General features: G+C 56.1%; 1 protein-coding gene across 2 annotated transcripts in view; it reads left to right on the forward strand.

Annotated features, from left to right (window-relative positions):
* Window positions 1-1,968: 1,968 nt before the first annotated feature.
* Window positions 1,969-19,182, forward strand: part of SEZ6L (seizure related 6 homolog like) — a 42,459-nt gene continuing 25,245 nt past the window's right edge. For both annotated transcript variants that reach the window (XM_040081047.2, XM_040081048.2), the window contains exon 1: window positions 1,969-2,039. In XM_040081047.2, coding sequence (XP_039936981.1) covers window positions 1,970-2,039 — 70 coding nt within the window. In that variant the 5' untranslated portion in view covers window position 1,969. The remainder of the gene's footprint in view (window positions 2,040-19,182) is intronic.

Below are 19,182 nucleotides of genomic sequence, written 5' to 3' on the forward strand. Positions count from 1 at the left end.
CCACTAACAACTTTTGCCACTTCGTGGGCATTCCTGCATCACAAATACAGCGCCTGGTCTCTTTTCCTGCCTGTTTCCATGGCACTGCTGTTATTATCTGGCTATCTTAGGAGTTTACTACAATGCAGATGAGCACAATAAAAATCACTCAAGGAGAACTGCTAAATGAGAGACAACTCTTATCTTTAGCACCGGCAGGCAGGTCGGGAGGGAAGCGGGGCTGGAGCGGAGGGGGAGCGGTGCAGGCAGCGCTCGCCGTGCCGCAGGAAGCTTTGTTCGACCAAATTAAACCTCTGAGCAGGCGAGTCCCGACTGGGCGCGAGAGTGACAGTGTTAAATAACACGCCGCACCTCTCTCGCCGCTTTCTCTCTCTTTCTTATTTTGTTCTTCTCGAGCCTGCTGCCCAACTGCTCCCAGCTGGCAGCGGCTCGGAGTGACACCGGGAATGCAAATGACCTGCCGCCCGCTCCCCAGCATCCCCGGGCTGCTCAGCAGAGCTGGGCAGGGAAAACGGCAGCAGGATCAGTCCCCGTGTTTGGACAGTTCCTTGACTCGGTGTGTTCTGCGTGGTGGCACTGGCGGTGACACCGGAGAGTGATGGTTGTTGCTGAGGTAACGGGATCAGTGGAATCGCTCCCGCAAAGGTAGCGGGGACTTCTCAGATGGCAGCATCGACAAAGTGGCTCTTGAGGGAAGAGGCTGGGCTGCCTCCCGTGCTGCTTTGACACTGGTGTTGTGCATTCGTGACATTGCTCTGGCTGTTTGACTTGACAGGCAGAGCGGCCGGGAGGACCAGGCGCTCTCACCGGGAGGTGATTCGCAGTAAACATTTCAGGGCAGGATCTGGGATTTCAAGGGAACGAAGCCTCTGTTTCTGTTCTTCTCAAAGTCAGTGTAATTATGCCGTGTGCTCTACGGGCTCAGGAGGGGCCTGCTGGGAGCCCCGGGCTCACTGCTGGTGGCCTGGGCAGAGGGACGGGCAGGGGGTTCCAGGGAGCCATCCAGGCCACGGTTCCCCTGCAGGCAAGAAGCTGAGGAGCTCTGGGGCCAGGTCCTGAGCGGGGACCGCCTGTGTGCTGCTTCTTTTGCCACAGCACTGAGGAGACCCCGGTGCTCACCCATGGCCACGGTGCCTTACAGGGGTAAGCAGCACCCACAAACTCTGAGCTTCTGTATGCCCAGTGCTCCCACCCCACAGAGGTCAGGCAGGTCACAGCTGCAGCTCCCTCCAAGCCAGGCTTTGCCGGCTCCAGCAGCAGGGCCAGAAGCCCCAGAGCATCCCTGATCCCAAGGCAGCCGTGGGGCCCGTGGCAGCCTCCCCATAGCACCTCTGCCCTATTCCAAGCCTGATTTGGGGGTGCCAGAGGAGAGGGAAGGAGGGTACACCTGGGCTTGAGGAGGGAGTGAGAAGGGCTTGGAGGGCTGAGGAGGCTTTTGTGTAAGGGCTGGGATGCTGAGCAGAGCTGGGATGCCGAGAGGGGCTTTGGAGGGAGCTCGGGGACCGGGGGCAGTGAGATGGGACAAGAGGCCGGGCACAGGCTGATGGGGGCCTGCAGCGGGAGCACTGCCCGGGCTCGGGGGAGGCACCGGCACTCCTGGAGCGGGAAGAAACCGAGAAGAACGGAGGAAACCACGGGCAACCGTGTACCTGGTCTGGTCGGTGGGGCCGGGGCGAGCGGGGGGGTGGGGAGCCGCGGGCGGGGCCGGAGCTCTCGGCGCTGCGCGGGGGCCGGGGCGGCCGCCGGAGCCCTCCCCCGCCGCTCGCTCCGCGCCGCTCCGCGCTCCCCGCGCTCTCCGCTCCGGTCCGCCCTCCGCCGCGCCCCCCGCTCCGCTCCGCTCCGCCGGCAGCGCCCGCCCCCGCCCGGCCCGGCCCCGCTCGGCGCGGAGCGGCTCGGATCGCACCGGCTCGGCTCGGCTCGGCTCGCCCGGCTCGCCCCGGCGCGGAGGCTCCGCCGCGCCCGCCGCAGGATGCCGGGGCCCCGCGGGCTCTGCCTGCTCGCCCTGCTGCTGCTGGGCACCCCCGCGGCACCGCGCCCAGGTAAGCGGGGCGGAGCGGGGCGGAGCGGGATGCCGGGGCCGCGGGGCTCCCCGGGGCCCGCCGCTTCCCGGCTGCGGGGAGGGGGCACGGCCCGGAGCGGGGGGATGCAGCCGGGACCGGGGAGGGGGCGGTGGGAGCGGAAAGAGCTGCTGGAAGCGGCCGTGCCGCCCTCCATAGGGGACACCCCCCCCCCGCTTCTGCTGCACCCCGGGCCGGGATGAAACTTCTGGCATTGCGGGAGCGGGGCCCGGCGGAACGCGGCGCTCAGCACCGCGGGGCGGACAGCTCCCGCAGCCCGGGAGCGCTCCGGGAGCCGCGTCCTCACCGGGAACCGAGGGCGGACGGGGCCGCGGCCTCACGGGAGCCCTGCCGGACCCCTCGCCTCCCTCCCGCAGGGAGAGAGGCACCATGTGTCCCCAGCCCCCCGATGTCCCCAGCCCCCCGCGTGTCCCCAGCCCCCCGGTGTCCCTCTAGCCTCCACTTCTATGTCCCCACTGGTGTTCCCGACCCCCCGTCTCAGTCAGGGGGTGTCCGTGGGGGGGTGAGTGTTTACCCAAGGGCTGCCTGTTCGTTCCACGTGTCCCCCGTTCCCACGCAGACCCGCTCCCTCTCCCACTGCCGCGATGCCAGACCTAAGAATAGGCTCCGGGATGCGCTCGCGGGTGACTTGGCAAAGTCATTGCAAACTCGCGTGGGGCTTGGAGGCGGCTGAAGCGGTGCCTGCGCCCGGTCCCTCGGCACTGCTGGGATGCCAGGACGAAGCAGCCGGGCTCGGATGTGAGCCTGGGTGGGGTTCCCGGTGTGGATTGTTCGGTGGGAGCACGGGAGAGGCCGGTGTGTGCTGGCGCTGCAGCGTGCTCGGGGCCTGAGGCTGCCCTGCGGGGCTGGCAGGGGGTTTATAGCAAGCACAACCGGCTCCTGGTGTCAGGAGTGCCGTGCGGTGCTGCCTGCCCACTCCGGTCCCTGCTCTCGTGGTCAGATTGCGTTAAATGACTTTGACTTTTCGATCTGAAACGCGGCTCTCCAGAGAGGGATTGTATTACAGAATCCATCCTTTCTGGGCAGCAAAGCAGCGATGGATGTAGAGGGTGGCATTTCTCCTTCACCTGCACGGGTTTGTGTGCTGCGTACGTGTGGAGGAATCGGATGAGAAGTCCCTGCCAGCTCTGGCATCCTGTTCCAGCCCAGGGACACACAGAGAGGCACGTTCCCCTGGTGTGTCGCACAAACGCTCTGGTCCGAGCTGCCGGGGCTCTGTGTGAGAGCAGCGATGATCCCGGGTTCCCGGGGGGGCCTGGGGGAGCTGGGAGGAAAAGTCAGTGAGCACAGGCCCGGTGAGGGCTCTCAGCTCCCTCAGCCCCTCGTGTGCTGAGGCAGGAGGGCTGCCCCAGTCCCGCGGGGAGCATCAGCAGGCAGTCCAGCTCCCGGGAACAGGATTTGGCACAATCTGCCATAAATCTCATGGTGGAAGAACACAGTGTGCTGAATTCCTCTTTCCTTGGCAGAGAGAGGGAGCTGATAAATTGTTGACCCTTTACAAGGTTTGGTGAATTATTGCAGTAAAATCCCAACTCCTGCCTACGCAGCCTGGAGCCGGTGGCGACGTGGCAGCTCTGCCCGTGCCTGGGGGGAGTCTTGTCCATCTGTGTGGAGGGCGACACAGCCAAGGGCCCAGAGCAGCAAATCCTGCTGTTCTCCAGCTGGGGGGGAGCAGGATTAGATCCCGCAGAGACAGATTTCTCTGCTCCATCTGCTGTTCTTTCTGTTCGTGCGCCCAAGAAGAAGAACCATTTTCACATGACTTGCACCCATCGGGTGCTTGGCTGGTTGGCTTTGGGTGCTCTGCACTGGTGAAGCCATTTAGATCACCAGAGAGGAGGTGTGAAATCCTCTCCTCTGCTCTCGGCATCCGCTCGCACCCACCCACCGGCAGAGCAGAGCAGAGCAGAGCAGAGCAGAGCCGGCAGCAGAGGCACGTCCCTGCACAGGGACTTGTGCCAGGAGGCTCCGGGAAGCCTGTGCTGGAGCAGCAGCATCCCGGGAATGTGGGCACCGACAGGGGCATTTATTTGTACCCTGGAATGATGCAGTGGGCAAAACACGGGGGCTGTGGGCAGCTGAGTGCAGGCTCAGCCCCCGGCACAGGGGATGGCAGAGGCATAGCTGAGCCCCTGGGACATCCAGGGTTTCTAAATGTATTTGGGGTGTCTAATACAGGCTGTGATGAAATCCTGCCCGGGGCTGCGGTGCCGGGAGCAGAAATGCAGCTGGGGGTGCTGAACTTCAGGCTCCTCTGCACCCCAAAATTCCGCACCCTCCTTTCTCTTCTTGGAGGGATCGGGGCGCTCCTGGGGTGGCTGTCACAGCCCAACAGCAAGGACAGAGATGCCCCTGGCTCTGTGGTGAGCGCAGCACCACGGGAGGCTGTTTCCAGAGGATCAGGTGTGTCCGGCAGGAAGGAAAACCGATGGTGAACTCGGCGAGGGCTGCAACAAGTGCGTGGTGAGCTCTCGCAGCAGCACCCCGAGCAGCGAGATAACAGCACAGAGCCAGGCTGCCAGCGCAGATAGCGAGAAAGGGGCTTGTCTGATGGAGAGCTGTCAAAGGCCGTGGCAAATGGCTCCTCTTCCTTCCCTCCTCCTTGGCAGAAAGGATGAGGAGAGCCTGGATCAGGAGTAAATGAAATTAGTCTCTCTCAGCCCTCTGCTCCTCCGGTATTTTTTGCCGTTATGAATATTACAAAGATGCCATTTCAAGCGCAGTTTTGTGGATGTCACAGTGTCACAGACATTTCCTTATGTTCATTTTTAACTTCTCCTTCACTGAGGAATGTGGTGGCAGGATTTAGGGCTGAGGAGCCAGGCTGCACCAAGTCAGCTGAATGTGATCCCTTGGCATCCAGAACGGCAGCGAAGATCTTGGAATAGCAAGCGGTGTAAAAAAGGGAAGTGTGTGATCCATCCCTTGGAAGTCAGGCGGTGCTGGGTTCGGAAGTTAATGGATAATAAGTGATGGATGAGGCAGAGGAGTGCCAGGGCATTGCTGGGCAGGTAACGTGGGCATCAAAATGCGTTGGTGTGAGCATGTCCCATCCTGCCGGCAGGCAGGGATGTTCCCTGGGTATTCCAGGTCAGTGCCGAGCGCTGGGGTGCTTTGTTATCGCATTTTGTACAGGCAGTTGTTTTTTTAATGAAATAGGCTTTGTCTGATTAAATAACACACAGCTTTTGATGTAGACTACAAGCAGCCTCAGAAATCTGTGTATTTTCCATCCTCTGTCACTGCGATGAGCGCAACCGCTTCCAGTGGGCTTTGGGAACAAAAAAAAAAAACAAACCCAAAACCAGAGTAACCTTCTGCGAGCAATCCAAAAGTGATTTGCTTGATGCGATTTTGTTTTTCAAATATTTGAAAGTGGTTACTGAGCGGTGAAATAGGCTCCAAGGAAATCCTGTTACAAAACACAGCCTCTATTTTAATTAGCATGACGTGAGCGACACGGCTGGAACCGGGGCTGCCACCGAGTGCATCTTCCAGGAGCTCGGAGATGTTCTGTAGGAAACACGGCATGAGCACCGGCTTTCCAATTTTCCGGCCCATCAGGATGGATTTACGCTCTTGTCAGGGGTATGAAACTGCTGGGTGCGCTGGTGAGTGTTGTGTGGCTTCAACCCCTGGATTGCCAGGCACGGGGTGCTCTGCAAAGTGGGGATGTGCCTGTCCCTGCGCTGCTCCCAGTCACGGGAGGGGCAGGGGGACACCGGCACCCCAACAGCAGCCAGCCCTCTGCCCTGGTCAGGGCTTCGGCAGGATGAGCACTGGGATGAGCCACGCTGGAGCCTGGGGACCAAGGGCAGCACCTGGACAGGTGGAATTCGGGTAGGGCAGAATGTGGGGCCAAAGCTGAGTTTACCAGCAGAAACCTCGGGGTGCAGCTGGTGCCAGCCCCTGGCCGTGGGGAAGGGCAGCTGCCGGCCCCCAGCTGGTGCCCCCGGGGCAAAGGGCAGAGCGAGGAAGTCCCATGGGGTGAGAGCAGGTTTGGCATCACTCTGGCTCAGGCTGCTGCCCTTCGGCTGCTGCTCGTGGCTGTGCTCCACGGCTTTCCAGAGCCCTTCCCAAAAGGTCCTGCTTCACGGGATCGCTTTGCCCGCTGCTGCGCGAGTGAGTGGTGCTGGATTGACGGGATTCGGGGAGCAGATCCGCCTGGTGCACGTGCCTCAGCTGCTCTCCCTGCAGCCCCGACGCAGTGGCAGGGAGCTCAGCCTGCAGGAACTGGCAGGAAGGGAAGGAGAAGGGCTCTGCAGCAGGAGCCTTTCCTGCCGAGGTGCTCGGGGAGGGAAGTGTCCTTCATTCCAGGGGACGGGCTGCCAGCTCCTGGCTGTCTGTCTCCTTTCACAGCTTGTTAACCGACAAGTTGTTAAGGATGTTCTTGCTCTGTCCCATGGGGCTGGTCCCGCTCTATCCGCATCCTGCTCCATCCACATCCTGCTCTATCCACATCCTGCTCTATCCACGGATAAAAATACCTGCATGATGGAAACAGCAGCCAGAGAGAGGAGTGAGAGTCTGCGAGAGGAGCAGCCCTGCAGGCACCAAGGTCAGAGAAGGAAGAGAAGGAGGTGCTGCAGGTGCCCGTGGTGCAGCCCAGGGTGAGGCAGCTGTGCCCCTGCAGCCCACGGGGATCCACAGGGAAGCAGAGATCCACCTGCAGTCCATGGAGGAGCCTGTGCTGGAGCGGGATCCTGGCAGGATTTGTGTATCCATGCAGAGAGGAGCCCACACTGGAGGACGTTTGCTGGCAGGGCTCATGACCCTGCGGAAGGGATCCAGGTTGGAGCATCCTGTTCCTGAAGGACTGACCCCGTGGAAGGGACCAGCACTGGAGGAGTCCATGGAGGACTGCAGCCTGTGGGAAGGACTCAGGGCGGGAAGTTCAGGGAGGAATGTCTCCTGTGGGAGTGATGGAGCGGCTTTGGTGGGCACCCAGCATCCATCCAGTGTCAACCCAGCACACGCACAGGGTCAGCGGTGCTCTGGGAAGACTGGGGACACAAATGGACAGGGGACACAAACAAACAGGGGTCAGGATTTCCAAAGTCAGAGGATAACCATGGAGCTGGGTGGCTGGAGGAGCCAACGGGACTCTGAAGGGACAAAGCTGGGAGCAGGGGGGGCTCGTCTCCCATATTGGAGAAGGATGTGCTGCGTGTTTCCAGCAGAGCCTGTGGCATTGGCTCACAACCAAGTGCAAGTTTTGGTTATCTCCGACTTGGATCTGCACCTTTGGTCCCTGAGATTGGGGGACTCTTGATCGGCCACGATCAGTGCATGTGAGCTGGGACTCCCCAGAAATTAGGGGATGTCAGGGAGGACCTGCCGGGAGCCGTGAAATCAGAGGCTGTGTCTGCCTCTGTTCCTCTGGCTCTGAAGAGGACACCATTCCTGCCCCGATGCCTTTGTTGGATGTCAGGGATGTGAGATAAGGAGCCCTTTGAAGCGTGCTGCTGGGAGCTGGTGTCACTCTGTCACAGCTGTGGGAGCTGCACCGAGCCCCAAACCAGGGATCCAGCCCAGGGTCCTGCTCCTGGAGCGAGCTGGGGCACCTGGATCCAGCCCCCCGGGATGGGGACCTGCCGTGCTCTGTCCCATGGTGGCTCAGGGCTGTCCCCAGCCAGGGCGGACGGTGTTCCCAGGGCGCTGAGGAGCTGATTTCCCCTCTGTTCCATCTTTTTGCTTGCTGGAGCTCCCAGCAGTGGTGCAGCTGCGGCTGGCCCGCTCCCAGGGCACAGCCCCGAGTCAGACATCTCTCTTTTATTGCTTTTTCCTCTCTGGGAAGAGGCCAGAGCAGCAGCTGACCAGTCCTGAGCACCGGCTGAGCCTGGAGCTTTCCTGATGCACAGCGAGGAGGCTCTGCCTGGATTCCCAGGTCTGCCTTGAGCTGGGGCAAGCAAGGATTCATCCAGAACTTTCTCCCTTTCCCTGGCCCATGGACTGCAGTAGATGTCCTACCCCCAGGGAGCCCAGGAGGCCGGGCAGGGGCCTGGCTGTGTGCCCGCTCCATGGGGGTGAGGACAAGGCGTTGGCACCCCAGGACAGATGGCTGCAGCAGGAAGGCGCAAGGAGACTTCATGGAAGCGCAACGCAAGCTGCTGGCAGTGCAGAGGGATCGGATGAGCAGCCTGGCCACTCAGCCCGGCTCCGAAGGCACCATTCCAAGTGCAAAGCTTTAGTCTAGGAAGGAAATTTGGTGCCAAATGCGAAGGCATCCAAAAAACTCGAGCGCGACAGAAGGGATAACTGTGGGATGGATCCCAGAGCGGCGTCATCTGCTCAGCAAGGAGGATTCTCACGTCTCGGCCCGTCTCTCTGTCTTGCACACTCGGCTGGGATGTGCCAAAGTCAGGAGCTGAGGGGCTGTGGAGCACCCCAGGGAGGGTGGATCTGCAGGGGGACCCCCGCGAGGGGACAACAAACGTGGTCCCCAGGGCCTCCGGGGGACACTCAGTGATGTGCTCCAGCCCCGGGGCGAGGGAAGCACTGCCAGGACCTGGCACTGCCGTGTGGGGCTGGGGCACAGCAGGCAGCAGTGACCGGGCTCGGGAACAGCATGGGGGAGTGAGGGAATGTTCTGGAAAGCGGTCATTTCGGGGCGATTTCAGAGCTAGTCAGAACAGCTGGAAATATTTAAAATTCGGGAGAGAATCTCCATCTGACATTTTTTGGGTGGATTAATGGAGCATGGCAGCATTTTGTGGATGAGATGCTCCGTCTCGGGTAGAGTGGTGGCTGGGGGACAGTACTGAGGACATCACTGCTGATGTCCCCTCTGCCGCCCCGCATCCCTTCCATGATGATGGGGCTGCACAGGAACGGGGCTTGATGCTGATCTCCTGATGCTGATTTAATGCAATTTCAGTAAAAAAAAAAAAAACCCAGGCTTTTCCAGACAGTTTTGAACCTCCATTTGCAAAGATACCAAGTCCCTAAATCAGACCACTCTGGCATGAGCCCTAAGAGCCCCCAGTGCTCCCGGTACATCCCTGCCCACCGCAGGTGTTCTTGGCAAAGTCATCTTTCACGCATCCAATGCCATCCTTGGAGAGCTCAGACTCTTCCGGCACGGTCAGGGTTAATCACTTCTGGTGCAGGGGTCAGATCCTGGAGCAACGCTGCCCAAAGCAGCCACCCACAGCAAAGCCACCCCAAAATCTGGGGCCCCGAGGCAAGGACAGGCTCCTCTCCAGGGCACACAGCCCCCGCCACACAATGTGTCTCCCTTCACTCCTTATCCATCCACATTATCCACGCAGCGGTTTTTAAATTGCTGCTGGACACTATATTTACATAAATATGCTAGCCAATGAGGTCTAAAAACCCTGGCGAGCCCTAAATGGTGAATTAGGTTTTTGTAGAGAGGATTTTATCAATTTACTGCGAGTGCAAATCAACGGAACAGAATTTACAAACCCATCAAAAAGCGAGGTGACAGTTTGGAATTAATCCTCTGCCCCAGGCACAGGATGTACCTCCACAAACATCTCCCAGCATAAATATATTTGAGAAATAGTGGAGGAAAACGTAACTCCTAATGCCTGAGCACGCTGGCGGCGGCGGCAGCGGGAGATGAATGGAGTTAATGTCATCGGGAAGGTGCTGCCGCCTCCTGCTTTATTTTTATCCAAGACTCAGCGCCCAGCCCGCGCTGAGATATTGCAGTTTGTCTTTGTGCCAGAATTTCCCCCGAAGAAATTCTCCCCGATAATCGCTCTCCCTCATCTATTCCCTAAAAAAAAAAAAAAAAAAAAAAAAGAAAGAAAGAAAGAAAAAAAAATTAAAAAAATATTTTTGAATAATTTAATTCCGTTCCTCCGCACCCCTCACTGCTTGGAGAAGCCCCGGAAGGCTGCATTTCCTGGAGGGATGAACGCCCGTGTCTCCCCGGGTTGGAGGTGGCTGGGGGACGGATTTGGGACAATAACCGGCACCGCTGGGGCCATTTGGGCGCTGATGGGGTCGGGGATGTCCTCAAGTAGAGGAGGATGCTGCTGGTGCCGCGGTCCCCTCCTGGGGGAAGCCGAGCACTCTGACACCTGCCGGGCCACGGCGCTGCTCCTTCCTTGAGGACAAACCCATGTCCAGACCCAGCTCAGCATCCTAAAGGCGCCGAGATTCCCAATTCCTGCTCCTCCTGGGCGCACGGCTCCCGCCGCGGGATCGCCGCAGCCGCCAGGCGAGAGGGGCTGGGGCTGCTCTCCTGTCCCCGGAGGGGTCCAGAGCTGCCGCGGAGATGAAATCAGTGAGGCAATAAGCAGTAAAAGCCAAACTTCTCCAGCTTTCTAATCGCAACTAGAAAGGCTCCTTTTCAGCTTTTGTTTGCGGCTCGCAGAGGAGCCCGCGGCTGCCAGCGGCGAGATGGCTGGCTTTGTTGTGGAGATGGCTGTGAAGGACACAGGCTGTGTTCCCATTTAGGAATGCGTTGAGGCTTTCTTGGAATTCATTAGGGAAGGTAGGGAGGGAAGGGTGCAGCAAAACAAGAGTCCTCGCCGCTGCAGCCCGCGCCCCGGGGGAAGAGCTTTTCAGTTTTTCCACCGCGAAGCGTCTTTTACAAGATCTAAATTGGGAAGTGGCTCCATTCCTCCAGTGGGGCTCGTCTGCGGCCGCCCCGCCGTTGTTCCCCCGCATCACCGGGCTCTGGTCCCAGCAGGATCCCCGCATCTCCTCCCTCGGACCCATCTCACCTATCCCGAGCGGCTCCGCTGGAGCTCAGCACGGAATCACAGAAGGGTTTGGGTTTTTTTCCACCCTCTGTCCTCGGCATGGACACCTTCCTCTATCCCAGGTTTCTCCAAACCCTGTCCAACCTGGCCTTGGACACTTCCAGGGATGGGGCAGCCACAGCTTCTCTGGGTAACCTGTGCCAGGGCCTCAGCACCATCGCAGGGAAGAATTCCTTCCCCAAAATCCCACCTAATCGTGCAGTGGGAAACCATTCCATCTGTCCTGTCACTCCAGGCACTTGTCCCAAGCCCTTTCCAGCTCTCCTGGAGCCCCTTGAGGCACTGGAAGGAGCTCTGAGCTCTCTCTGGAGCCTCCCCTTCTCCAGGTGAGCTCTCCCATCCTGGCTCCACGGCAGAGGGGCTCCAGCCCTGCACCCACGGTGATGGTGGCTCATTGTCCTCATGGGCACAAACTGAGCTGAGTCCCACAAACACCATCTTCCCCAGCTCAGGTATCGGCTCAAGCTTCCATGGGGGAGGGCGAGATTTTTCCACATTTCCACTCCACATGCACCGAACCGACCTCAGGAGCAAAGTCCCGTTTAAATTATTCACTGTTACATCTCTGATCCAAACAAGAGGCCGCCGGGAGCAGCCAGGGCAGGAGCCTGCCCGGAGTCAGAGTCACCTCAGACAGGGGGTCAGCTCTGAAAACTCCTTCCTCAGTCCCCCAGCTCCATCCCAAGCTACAGCCCAGAGCTTTCTCTCCTGGAAAACCCGCGGTACAGGCTTACATTGACCTCCTGCTGTTCCTCCTGCTCCTGCTCCCAGGAAATCAGTTTATCCGGAGCCAACAGCCCCAGCCTGGCTCCTCCTGCCTCCACTGAGCTGCTGCTCCAGGCTCTGCTGCCCCTGGGGCAGGAGGTCACCGTCCCTTCAGGGCCAGGTCCGGGGTGGTTTTCCAGAGGCAGCTGGAGGTGGCACAGCCCAGGAACCCTTCAGCCCCGTGTGCTCAACACTGTGTGTCAAAAAGGCAGCGCTTAAACCCGGATTTATGTCTCAGATGTGCCTGTTTTAATCACACTACACCGCTATCAAAAGGACATTAAAAATCATGATTACCCTCTAGGAGCATAAACAACGGCAGCGGTGACAAACCCCTCATCCCAGGCGGGTGACACACGGGTTTGTATAATTGGCCCATTCATTACCTGCTGGGGAGAAGAGCCAGCTCCTTCCTCACCACATTTCCCCGTCACCAGGGTGGGTCAAAAATAACATCAGGAGGAAAATCTGCCCAGGCAGCAGCAGCGACCGGAGAGCAAAGAGCCGCCCACGAGAAAGGGCAAAGCTCCTCCCCAAAACACCCCCAGGGCAGAGCTGGGGGCACAAACCACCCTCCAGGGGTGAGGTTTAAGGGATTTCTCTCGACTCAAAGCAGCTGTGATTCAGGAACAGCCAGCCCATCCCTTCCATGTGTGGGTGTCCGATTTTGACGTTGAGGGAATTTTGGGGGGGGGTAGACGGAGGTGACGTTGCCTCGTGCCTTACAAGGGAGATGCCTTTCCATCAGCATCCTTGGAGCTGTTCCCGAGGTAAAGACGGTGGCAGCAATGCCCCATGGGCACAGGGGAAGGTGACACATCCCCCACCAGGCAGGTGACACAGGTGGGACATTGCCTACAGAGCAGGTCCCTGCCGCTGGCCACCAAATCCTCTTTGCTTGTTTATTCTATCCTTTTATGCTTCTATTCCTCGGTTTTTGGGAATCCAGGGATTTTGTGGGCACAGAGAGCGGTCTGGGTGTCTCACAGCCTGTCAGAATCGTCAGCTGGGCACAGCAGCCCTCGGCAAAGCGTTGTCCTCTGTGTTCCCAGTGTTCCTGCACCCCCCCACCAAAGCCCCTTATTATCCTTTCTGATAGAATTCAGATCAATCAAACAGAATAATAGAGCCGAGGTCAAGGAAGGCTGCTCCTTCCTCGGGGAACAAGGGGCTGCTTTCGTCAGAAGTACCAGGGAGCCAGTTTAATTGTTCTAAATCTGAGAAATTATGAACGTGCCTGCTAATTGTGTGTCCTCCTGCGCTGGAGAGGGAGGAGAGCTTTGGATGGGAGCTCCCGCCACGCATGGAGCAGCGGGGTTAAATCAGCTCTTAATCCCTCCAAAAAAACTTGGTTTTCAGGGGTGGATAGCGCCAACCATACTGGACTGGGAGGAAACTCTGCCCTGCGCCCAGCTGGTGCTGTGTGGGAGCACATGGACGTGGAGGGGTGCAGGAGGATGAGGAGGGATGCAGGAGGATGTGGAGGGATGCAGGAGGATGTGGAGGGATGGAGGAGGACATGGAGGGGTGCAGGAGGATGTGGAGGGATGGAGGAGGACATGGAGGGGTGCAGGAGGATGTGGAGGGATGCAGGAGGATGTGGAGGGATGCACGAAGATGTGGAGGGGTGCAGGATGACATGGAGGGATGCAGGAGTGTCCTAGGTTACAATGTAAAATGTGCCCAAAGTATGTATTCTATCACCATCTACATGAAATGTTGTTGTGCACCACTGTTTCCCGTGCCCCCTCCCTCCAGACTATCTTCTGTTAATGGCCCATCAATACCGTCCTGCATGACTCATAGATAACTCTCCCCAGGAGCTATCTCTGTTTAATAGGCAATCAAGGACCCATTGAAAAACTGATAAAATGATATCAGTCCATTGTGAGATGCTCCGCCCAGGGGGAGGAGCCAAGCATTCCCACCTGGATATAATCGGGGCCTTGGGACAGCACAGGCAGCCTTACCCACTGGACTCCCAGAGGACAAGAGCTACCAGACCTTTCTGCAAGAACACTGCTTCAACAAGACCACCTCATCTGGACTGCCACCACCACGGTTTCAGGTTGTATTCTGACTCTGTCAGTGATCTTTTGTACCATTGCATGTGTTTTTTATTTTACTTTTTTTTTCCTCTCCTATTAAATTGTTTTTTCTGACTTGGAGTCTCTCGCTGGTTTTGCCTTCAAGCCAGCACATATATTTTGGCGCCCAACGTGGGGCAGGAGGTACTGAGAAAAGTCAGAATTACAATTTTGTTGTGAGGAAAAAAGAAACAGCTGTCCGCTATGATGCTCAACATGCTTTCATATATCTTATACCTAGCTCTCTACATTTTCCCACACATGGGGCAGTATTTGCCGGTCTTAATGCTCATGTGTAGACCAGGGTATGGTACCAAAATTGCTGTATTGGTCTATTATGTTTATTGTATGATAACCTCTGAGGCAATGAGCATCATTCGGAATATATACTCTATTTTGTGTTCTTGTCCTGGTCCAGAATGCTACATCTGGGCTCTCAATAATCGCACCCAGCCCCTGTGGGGAGGGGTAAAGAATGATTTTTTCCAGTCTTTTAGGTATGGCACAGCAGTTTTCAAAAGTATTGAGTTCTCTCTAGGTGCCAAGGACAGCATAATATTGTTGTTAGTTCTGCTTTGCCTTCTCTGCACGGCCTGCACCATGTTTAGAAATCAAACACTACATGGGGTGGTGCAGCGTCTCCTTGAGGAGGAGGGAAAAAGAAACAAATGCAAAACAACGGCATCCGGGTCTACACAAACTGTCGTAGAGGAAACAGGAACCGCATCTATGCAGACTGTCACAGAAGAGAAAAGAACCAAAAACAAGGCAACAGTTTCTGCATCTACTCAGACCATCACAGAAGAGAAAGGAACCAAAAACAAAGCAACAGTTTCTGCATCTACTCAGACCATCACAGAGGAGAAAGGAACCAAAAACAAAGCAACAGTGTCAGTGTCTACACAAGCTGTCACAGAGGAGAAAGAAACCAAAAGTGCCATCAGCATCTCTACACAAACTGTCACCGAAGCAGAACAACCTAAACCAGTGGCAGTTGCCCCTGTTCAGAAGAAGAAATCAAAGAGCAAATCAGTCCGCATAATGACTGATGAGGATGTGGCAGGACCTTCGCACCCAGCAGAAGAGACAGAGCCAGAGATCATCACCCGCTCTCTATCCCTGGGTGAACTGCGTGACCTGCGGAGGGAATTCACCCGCCAGACAAACGAGTCCATCCTAACCTGGCTGCTCCGCATCTGGGACGCTGCAGCCAATGACACCATTCTGGATGGAAGTGAGGCCAGGCAACTGGGATCGCTGTCTCGGGATGTGGTCATTGACCAGGGGATCGGGAGAACCCAACAAACTCTCAGCCTCTGGCGGCGACTGCTAACAAGTGTGAGGGACAGATACCTTTGTAAAGAAGACCTCCAGGTGCACCAAGGAAAATGGAGCACAATGGAACAAGGTACCCGATGCCTGAGGGAATTGGCTGTGCTGGAGATCATTTTCTCAGAAGACGAGAGATTTCCTAAAAGCCCAGATGATGTCCAGTGCACATCACAGATGTGGTTGAGATTTGCACGGCTTGGACCAGAGATGTACTCCCGTTACCTGGCAACGCTGCAATGGAGGGAAGGTGAGGACAAGGTGGGCGTCTTGGTCAATAAACTAAGAATTTACGAGGATACTGTCACCGCCCCATTTCGTACCCATGTCTCATCCGTGGAAACAAGGCTGGCTGAGCAAGTCCGGAGCTTGATTGAAGAGGGCCATCAGAAACTAAAAAAGGAACTTAAGGAAGAAATTTACCACATCTCGCCAGAACCAACAAGAGTCTCTGCCATTAGGAGCAGGTACCCACCAGCCAGGGAGAGAGCATACACTCCACGGGGTAACCTCTGGTCTTTTCTTCGGGAACATGGAGAAGACATGAGGAATTGGGATGGAAAACCCACCTCCTCCTTAGCAGCCCGGGTACGTGAACTGAAGAGAGAGACACCTACCACGAAGAGCTCATCTAGAGCCAACATTGCTCCAGTCTCAAAGGCACAGAACCCCAGACAGTATAAGAAGAATGATATGACTGATCCACTTGAAGGGACCTCAGGAACATATTTACAGGAAGAAAGCAACGTGTACCATGACCAGGAATAGGGGGGGCCCTGCCTCTAGCCAGGTAGAGGAAAGGGACAATCGGATCTATTGGACTGTGTGGATCCGATGGCCTGGCACATCTGACCCACAAAAATATACGGCTTTGGTTGACACTGGTGCCCAATGTACCCTGATGCCATCAAGGTATGTAGGAACAGAATCCATTTCTATTTCTGGAGTGACAGGAGGGTCCCAGCAGCTGACTGTATTGGAGGCCGAAGTGAGTTTAACCGGGAATGGATGGCAAAAAACACCCCATCGTGACTGGCCCAGAGGCCCCATGCATCCTTGGCATAGACTACCTCAGAAATGGATACTTCAAAGATCCAAAGGATATCGCTGGGCTTTTGGGATAGCTGCTGTAGAGACAGAAGACATCAGACAACTGAGTACCTTGCCTGGTCTCTCAGATGACTCCTGTGCTGTGGGACTACTAAGAGTTGAAGAACAACAGGTACCAATCGCCACAACAACAGTACACCGACGGCAATACCGCACCGACAGAGACTCTGTGACTCCTATCCATGAGATGATTCGGAAACTGGAGAGCCAAGGGGTGGTCAGCAAGGCTCGTTCACCTTTCAACAGCCCTATATGGCCAGTGCGTAAGTCCAGTGGAGAATGGAGACTGACTGTGGATTACCGTGCTCTGAATGAAGTCACCCCACCACTAAGTGCTGCTGTGCCAGACATGTTGGAGCTTCAGTACGAGCTAGAGTCCAAGGCAGCAAAGTGGTATGCGACCATTGATATTGCCAATGCCTTCTTCTCCATTCCTTTGGCAGCAGAGTGCAGGGCCCAGTTTGCCTTCACCTGGAAGGGCATACAGTACACCTGGAACCGACTGCCCCAGGGGTGGAAACACAGCCCCACCATCTGCCATGGACTGATCCAGACTGCACTGGAAAAAGGTGAGGCTCCTGAACATTTACAGTACATTGATGACATCATTGTATGGGGGAACACAGCAGGGGAAGTTTTTGAGAAAGGAGAAAAGATCATCCAGATTCTGCTGAAAGCTGGTTTTGCCATTAAGCGAAGTAAAGTGAAGGGACCGGCCCAAGAAATCCAGTTCCTGGGAGTAAAGTGGCAAGATGGACGGCGGCAGATTCCCACTGAGGTCATCAATAAGATCATCGCCATGTCCCCACCGACCAGCAAGAAGGAGACACAAGCTTTCCTAGGCGCCATAGGTTTCTGGAGGATGCACATTCCTGAGTACAGCCAGATTGTGAGCCCTCTCTATCTGGTCACCCGCAAGAAGAACGATTTCCACTGGGGCCCTGAACAGCAGCAAGCCTTTGCCCAGATCAAGCAGGAGATCGCTCATGCGGTAGCCCTTGGCCCAGTGAGGACGGGACCGGAGGTGAAGAACGTGCTCTACTCAGCAGCCGGGAACAATGGCCTGTCTTGGAGTCTTTGGCAGAAGGGGCCTGGGGAGACTCGGGGCCGACCACTGGGATTCTGGAGCCGAAGCTACAGAGGATCTGAAGCCAACTACACTCCCACAGAGAAGGAAATCTTAGCCGCCTATGAAGGACTTCAAGCTGCCTCAGAAGTAATTGGCACTGAAACGCAGCTGCTTTTGGCACCTCGACTACCAGTGCTGGGATGGATGTTCAAGGGAAAGGTTCCTTCCACGCATCATGCCACTGACACCACATGGAGCAAATGGATTGCCCTCATCACACAGCGCGCCCGTATTGGAAACCCGAATCGCCCTGGGATTCTAGAAATTATAACTAACTGGCCTGAAGGTGAGACTTTTGGACTATCTTTTGAAGAAGAGGAAGAACAAGTGACACGTGCCGAGGAAGCCCCACCGTATAACGAGCTACCAGAGACTGAAAGACAATATGCCCTTTTCACTGATGGTTCCTGCCGAATTGTAGGCGCTAACCGGAAATGGAAGGCTGCAGTATGGAGCCCCACACGACGAGTTGCACAAGCTACTGAAGGACAAGGTGGATCAAGTCAAATTGCAGAACTTAAAGCCATCCAGCTAGCTTTAGATATTGCCGAACGAGAGAAGTGGCCAAGACTCTATCTCTACACCGACTCGTGGATGGTAGCTAATGCTCTGTGGGGATGGCTGAACCGCTGGAAAAAGGCCAATTGGCAGCGCAGAGGGAAACCCATCTGGGCTGCTGAGATTTGGCAAGACATCGCCGCCCGAGTAGAGAAGCTGACCGTTAAGGTTCGACACGTGGACGCACATGTGTCCAAGAGTCAGGCTAATGAAGAGCATCACAACAACGAGCAGGTGGACAAAGCCGCCAAGGTGAAAGTATCACAGGTGGATCTAGACTGGCAACACAAGGGAGAAGTATTCTTAGCCCGTTGGGCCCATGATGCGTCTGGTCATCAGGGGAGAGATGCAACATACCGATGGGCCCGTGACCGAGGGGTGGACCTTACTATGGACAACATCTCACAGGTCATCCACAACTGTGAGACCTGCGCTGCAATCAAACAGGCCAAGCGGGTAAAGCCTCTGTGGTACGGTGGACGATGGTTGAAGTACAGGTATGGGGAGGCCTGGCAGATTGACTACATCACCCTTCCCCAAACCCGCCAAGGCAAGCGCTATGTGCTAACTATGGTGGAAGCCACCACTGGATGGTTAGAGACCTACCCTGTACCTCATGCTACTGCTCGGAATACTATCTTAGGCCTTGAAAAGCAGGTCTTGTGGAGACATGGCACTCCTGAGAGAATCGAGTCAGACAATGGGACCCATTTCAAGAACGGCCTTATAAACACCTGGGCTAGAGAACATGGCATTGAATGGATATATCACATCCCTTATCATGCACCAGCTGCCGGGAAAGTTGAACGGTGCAATGGGTTACTTAAGACTACCCTGAAGGCGCTCGGTGGGGGGACTTTCAAAAATTGGGAACTGAACTTAGCAAAGGCCACCTGGATGGTCAACACTCGAGGGTCAATCAATCGAGCTGGTCCTGCCCAGTCTGAACCCTTGCACACAGTGGATGGAGATAAAGTCCCTGTGGTACACATGAAAGGCATCTTAGGAAAAAACTGTTTGGATTAATCCCACATCAAGCAAAGGCAGACCCATCCGTGGGATTGTTTTTGCTCAAGGACCTGGTTCCACTTGGTGGGTAATGCAGAAAGATGGGGAAACCCGTTGTGTACCACAGGGAGACCTAATTTTAAGTGAGAACTGAGTGTAGGGTTTCATTCTGTATATGTGTATATTTATCTATCTAGCTGTAAGAATGTATTAATTTAGGTATAATGTAGATGGTCATAGAATAAGGGGTGGATTATGTCCTAGGTTACAATGTAAAATGTGCCCAAAGTATGTATTCTATCACCATCTACATGAAATGTTGTTGTGCACCACTGTTTCCCGTGCCCCCTCCCTCCAGACTATCTTCTGTTAATGGCCCA

The sequence above is a fragment of the Hirundo rustica genome, chromosome 17, assembly GCF_015227805.2.
Source record: "Hirundo rustica isolate bHirRus1 chromosome 17, bHirRus1.pri.v3, whole genome shotgun sequence".
Classification (NCBI taxonomy): domain Eukaryota; kingdom Metazoa; phylum Chordata; class Aves; order Passeriformes; family Hirundinidae; genus Hirundo; species Hirundo rustica.